We start from the raw sequence: 6,626 nt of genomic DNA, 5'->3' as shown, positions 1-6,626 counted from the left end.
ATTTTTTAATTAAAAACTGATCGTACTATAATAAAGTACATGTTTTGATAATAATATTGCAACACACGAAAGTCTACAAGCTAAGAAATAATAAAGTCTTGAATGAGAAGTTGACAAGACTCATAATGGTCTTAATTTTTCTTTTATTTAAATATGTACTTATAAGGCTAAAAAAAATTGATTAAATTTTTAGAAACTTGTCATATATATAAATAGATAAATATTCCTTTTTAAATTATTGTTTTATAAATATTTGTAAATCATGCTTTTGAGAGGTTTATATTTTGTTTATTTTTATAAAGGTTTTTAATAAAGTTTTTAAGGTGATAGAGAATTTTAAAAAAAATTAAATCAAATTAAATATTTAAAAATTTATTTTAATTCCATTCTATATATTTATAATAATATTTTTTATATATTTCAATATATTAGAATTAGTTTTAAATTGTTTGATATAGATGAATGGTTGATTAAAGTTTTACATGGATTTTGGCAACATATATATGACATCTAAATACTAACTCCATAATTTAAAAAGATTAAAATAAAATTATATTATATATCAATAAAATTAAAGTTTTAGCTATTTTAACGTTTACATTACACAAACATGTGTTTGATGGTTTTTATTTCAAATTTTACTACAGTGAAAATTTGTATGCAAATATTTTGGATGCTATTAGCAAGAATGTAAACAAGATGGAAAAGTTGGGAGCAATTATGAAATGATTTAAAAGATGTTATGCACAATGGAGAAAAGGAAGATTTGGAAACAAATGGATGCCACAAAGGAAAGGAAGGAAGATCCTCCTCCTCTGAAGAAAGTAAATGTCAAAAAAAATTCATCGTTTGGCTTTCCGATTATCAATAATCATGTAACCATTCCGCTGCTTCTAGATGCATCTACATCGAGTCAGAAGCAAGCCAGCGTCCAATATTACTAATAATCTCTTCTGGAGCAAGACATTATTTACTCTCTCCACGAACTGAGCAAGCAACACCTGAGTAATCATTGTTCCACGTAATCAGCGCACTTAGATGTTTATCATATGCATATTGAAACAAGTATTAGAATTTTATCTTCACTTTACCATCTCAATTCATCAGTGAACACTAAATCTTTACCGTGAATGTCCAATTAGTTGTCGATACTTCAAGATGTAGAGAATAATACATAAACCGTAACTTCTTCACACGGAGATGCGGTAACGACCTTTCGAAGACTGCTGCAGAGTGGAAGCTGCTGTCTCTGAGTGCAGCAGATTCATTCATTTATTTGACACCAATGGGGTGAAACAACTGCTTGTACTAAAAGAACAATGAAAGAGCCGCCGATTTCTAACACAGCGTCCACTCTGGGTAGCAGCGGCACTGCGACCATGGCATCTTCACTATGACCATCATAACAGATCCATTTGAATCTTCACGAGATTAGCCTTGAGAGCAGATGGCGTAGCCAAAGAAGGATGGATTGAAGCAATTAAGAACAGCCCTATATCAATGACTTCTGTCAGAACCTAGCTAAGGGTGATTCCCGGAAGTTGTCGACACAATTACGTGGCAGCCGAAGCATTCAAGGTGAGAAGGAGAGGAAGCCAGGTTGGTTGAGATCTCACTAAGACATTTCTTCATTCCGCATGATCTGAATACGCAAATAATAGATACACACGGCCGAACCTTCTATTTTGGCACCTCCCAACAACCTCAAAGTTGAAGTAGGCGAGGCAGCCAACCCACTCTCTGGGAGGGAAATCGTTGCTAAAGTGCACTGTGGATTGCGACCGATTTCAGACCAAGATGTAAGCTCAGTAACAATGGCATTGCATCGCAACCTGCTTGGAACAAACACTTGTCTCCTCCAAGAAGATGGGGAACTGCAATTTCCTTTTGGAGTCACTTAGGAATGACAGTTGTGCAAAAGAAAAGAAACTACAGACAGCCTGACTGTTTGCAAAGATGAGAAACAAATTCCAAGACAAATCACCTTAAGAATTAGGGGTACACATTTTGCTCTTCCTTTTCAATTCCTCTTTGCTCTAAGTTGCATATTGTCCCACTATTTCCATTATGATACCACTTAATCTACTGTATCCCACTTGGAGCCAATCCGACGACCGTACCATCAGAATAACTTATCTCCAGTGGGCGTCCAACCAATCACAAAACAAACTCTGGTGCGCTCCAACAAAGGATGGCCATTTAAATCATCATTTCTATTCTATAACTCCATGAACTTTCTCCCATTCTTAGTTGTTTTTGGCACTTAAAGAATTTCGTTCAAATAGACCGATAAAGGACGTTGCCCTCTCCCATGATCTTGCAGTGGCCAGTGTATTTCAGGAATAGGCTATCTGTGGGTCTGACTGCACCTCTGGAGTCGTTTAATAGACTCCAAAATGTGAGGCAGAACTTGCGCCCATGTCTTGCACATTGGAAGTCTTGATGCTTTGTCTTTGACAAGGCGCCAAGTAAACTTTCTGCACTGACTGTTCAGCCAAGTGACATTGCTTTCCTGATTGTAAAAATGGAAACCGAGCTATTCACCTGGCGCAAAGCAGCATTCCTGGTTAATTTTAGAATTGAACTCTTCGGGAGCTGCTCAAATACGCGGGTGCTACTTGAGTGCTACTCACGTGATGCGGGGGGAGGAGAGATTCTTATGTGCTGTAGCTTTGTGGCAAATATGGCATTTATCCTTCCCATCTCTGCAAAATCTTTTGTCGCTACTCGAGAAGCGTCGAGAGGGAAGGATTCCAGTGGGAGGCTCTGACTTGAGAACCATTACAGCAGGAGTTTTAATTCTAAATATTTACTTAGCATGATTCTCCACGTCGCTGATTTATTGCTCCAGATTCCATTTCCCGCGATGGGTTGCAGCAGCTGGGATCTTAGTAACCCTTAAAACTGTCTATAATTCGACTAAAATTCCATGCCAGAGTGCAATTCCACACTGGTTGAATCCCAAGTTGAATCTAGAGTGTATGATTTGAGGAGTATCGGGGATACGATCTGAGAGCTTGAATCTGAGACTGTTGCTAGAATTCAGAACTGATGTATGTGTGATCAAACTGTCGTGCAATTACAGTGATGGGTCCAGATCTTGATGTTTGAGTTGAGCACACCGTCAAGATCTTGAATTGTCATTGTGGAGCTTGGAGCAAGCAGTCACTTCAGATCCATCATGGCGGAGAAAGCGAATGCAATGCAGGACCCTGATGAAGCTGAGTTCATGCTGCCGGTTGATTCCGAGCACAAGGCCAGGACCGTTAAAGTGCTCAGCATTGCTCGACCTCACATGCGAGCATTTCATCTTGCTTGGATCTCTTTCTTCATTTGCTTTCTGTCTACGTTTGCTGCACCGCCACTCATTCCCATCATCCGTGACAATCTGAACATGACCAAACCTGAAATCGGACAAGCTGCCGTCGCTTCAGTCTCCGGTGAGTCATCCCCAAGAAACGCAATGAGCGTGAATGCAATGATTTGATGGCCACATTGTATTCAATTGGTTCTAAGGTTTGATGATGCGAAACATATTTTACGACTAGCAGTCAATGGTATGCGTATACATGCTTGATCAATAAAGCACTGACTCTCCTGCAATATAAAACAAAATTACTTACCTGAGTCAACGTTTGAGTTCCGACCGATTCATCAAACATTCTTTTCAAGTTGGACTTATGCACTGTATTGTTTCATGTGGCTCTACAGGATCGATTATGTCGCGACTGATGATGGGAACCATATGTGACTTGGTTGGGCCGCGATATGGCACTGCATTTCTGATTATGATCAATGCTCCGGCCGTGTTCTCAATGGCTCTGGTTGACGACGGCGAGGGCTTTATGATCTGCCGATTCTTTATTGGCTTTTCTCTCGCCACATTTGTCTCTTGTGAATACTGGGTGAGCTCCATGTTCACTACCAAGATTGTAGGCACAGTTAATGGACTTGCTGCCGGTTGGGGTAACCTGGGTGGTGGTGTTACTCAAATCATGATGCCCCTGATTTTCGCCTTGTTTCGAGATAGGTAAGTTCACTACGCAATGATAGAAGCATTTTTCACTTCGTTCGGGGTTTCTTACACGGATGTAGTATGCCATGTATTTGTAATTGTTTAGTTGTAGCCTCAATTCGGCATCATCAATACCCGACATACAACTAACTCCTATTGTGGCTTGTGTTATATCTTTCAGCTTTCACAACCCCGCATTTACTGCGTGGAGACTTGCGTTTTTCGTACCGGGAACGTTGCATGTGGTACTGGGACTACTGATTCTATTCTTTGGCCAAGATCTCCCCGATGGAAACCACTCACAACTTCAAAGACAAGGCGGGGATGTCAAGCAGGGCTTCCTTAGGGTGCGAATCAATAAACTCATCCCTTACTCCATTAATTTACTATGTTACCAATGTCTTGAAGTGAAATGGCTAATCAGTAAAGTGTAAGGACGGTAGGGCATTGTAAGCCACTCACTGATCTACAAGCATGTTGATGATGGCAGGTGGTGTACTTCGCTGCAACGAGTTACAGAACATGGGTATTTTTTATTCTCTATGGCTACAGCTTTGGAGTCGAGCTGACGGTCGACAACATTATCGCCGAATACTTCTACGACCGTTTCGAATTGAATCTCAATACTGCTGGTCTCATAGCCGCGGCCTCTGGGTTGATGAATATTTTCTCGCGTCCAGCCGGTGGATACTTCTCTGACCTTGCAGGGCATTATTTTGGAATGCGTGGTCGCTTATGGTTCTTATGGATTGTCCAATCCATGGGAGGACTGATGTGTATCGTGCTGGGAAAAATGAACAGCTTGACCCCTTCTATTATTTTCATGATCTTTTTTTCAATCTTCGTCCAAGCTGCCTGCGGAGCAACTTTCGGAATCGTTCCTTTTGTTTCTCGGAGATCTCTTGGTGTTATAATTGGATTGACTGCGGCTGGAGGAAATGTAGGCTCCGTATTGACGCAATCCCTGTTTTTCACATCGTCTTCATACCATACTGAAGTAGGTCTAGTCTACATGGGCATTATGATCATCTGCTGCACCTTACCAGTCACCTTGATATGGTTCCCTCAGTGGGGCAGTATGCTATTTCCAGCCTCCAAGGGCGCCTCTGAGGAAGATTATTACGTGTCTGAGTGGACTGCCCAAGAGCAGGAGCAAGGATTACATTTCCCGAGCTTGAAATTCGCCACCAACTCTCGTAGCGAACGAGGATGCTACGGTGGAGTCACCTCTGCCGACCCAGAGTGCGACCAACCTGTTGCTGAACTTGGTCTCTCTATGTGGAAGTCATATTCACACTAGTATCCAATTTGATGCACAAGTTTAACAAACTTAGTGGACCATACAAGTCCCACAAGTATTCAAAGTCGACCGAAACAACCACTCTGCATCGTGGAACCCCGCATGCACATATTCTGCCGGCGTAAGTGGAAGATCGACACCTAGTGACCCAATCGACCATCAATTCTGTATTGTGTATGTCTGTTAGCGTGGCTTTAGCATTACGTACAACCCTCTGAATTCAAAAGCAAAAGCGGTACTTACTGAAAGCATAGATGAGAAGAGGAGAAGAAAAGCCAAACCACACCCGTCAAGCATAGACGCAGCAAAGCACAGACTGTGCACAAGAACGTGAGGCTACGGAGTAGCAGCTCTCTCACGAAACAAAATGCTTTATGGATTTCCATTTGTCTTCTTTCAATGCGATTACATGAACAGTACATCCCTCTCATCTTCCAGTATTTTTCTTTGTTACCAGCTTCCATTTCAACCTAGTTTGTGCAAAACGTGGTCCACAGATAGGATATGTCAGTGCATAGGCACGACGAACCTTTATTTTATTTTAAAATAGAAACGAAAAGAAAAGAAAAACTTCCTTAATTGTCATTTCAACACTACTTATCATCAGCTCTTCCCAAAAAAAACGAATTTCCCTACAATAAGTTAGTGACATTGTCTAAAATAAGTTTCTAATACTATCTTAAGTTGGGAATAAAACTCCATGATATGATTTGAGAGTAGGAATACTCTGCAGTTACATTAGAGTATCCATGTCAAATTGACCATGTTGAAGTAGTTGTAGACCCCTTGGAAATCCTTTGTGGGGAGAAAGTGCAGCCTTATGTAGAACTCAGAAGATGAGAACATTGACCAAATTCTATCAGCATGGTTCTTAATGTGTGAGAAACTTGGCTATAAAGAAATTGAGCTCACAGTGCATAAACAAAACTGGATGGTGAATCTGAAAACATTTCAAATTCCTTTCTATGCATACAACATCATAGTACATATGAAGTTATAGTAGGTCAAAGTATGGATAGAATACAATGTCTTCTTAGATGCTTCAAAGAACCAAATCTTTGACCAAGTGAATTTCAAAAAACCCTTACATTTCATTTCAAGTCAAAGAAAGCATTCACTTTTATAATCAATTGGGATGTTGTGGATGTATTTATTGATGATATATTATTTAATACAAATGATAAGGAATTTGTGTCGACTTGTAAACAAGCATTGTTAATTTTTAAGTTGTTCAAAGATGCAAATAATGACTAAATTGAGCTTAGTAGAAAAGAAGATCTAAACCGCAAAGTATACCAAGTGTAGAACAAT

The 6,626-nt window shown here is 40.0% G+C and overlaps 1 protein-coding gene across 1 annotated transcript; it reads left to right on the top strand.

The window, feature by feature from the left end:
• Window positions 1-2,804: 2,804 nt before the first annotated feature.
• LOC112295794 (high-affinity nitrate transporter 2.1) lies at window positions 2,805-5,734 on the top strand. The gene is made up of 4 exons (XM_024547742.3): window positions 2,805-3,440; window positions 3,712-4,030; window positions 4,197-4,362; window positions 4,506-5,734. Exons 1-4 carry the CDS (start codon window positions 3,182-3,184, stop codon window positions 5,313-5,315), a joined length of 1,554 nt encoding a protein of 517 aa, XP_024403510.1. The 5' UTR covers window positions 2,805-3,181; the 3' UTR covers window positions 5,316-5,734.
• Window positions 5,735-6,626: the final 892 nt, after the last annotated feature.

The sequence above is a fragment of the Physcomitrium patens genome, chromosome 19, assembly GCF_059467195.1.
Source record: "Physcomitrium patens ecotype Gransden chromosome 19, ASM5946719v1, whole genome shotgun sequence".
Classification (NCBI taxonomy): domain Eukaryota; kingdom Viridiplantae; phylum Streptophyta; class Bryopsida; order Funariales; family Funariaceae; genus Physcomitrium; species Physcomitrium patens.
Note: the sequence above shows the minus strand (reverse complement) of the source record. Positions and strands in the feature narration are given on the sequence as shown.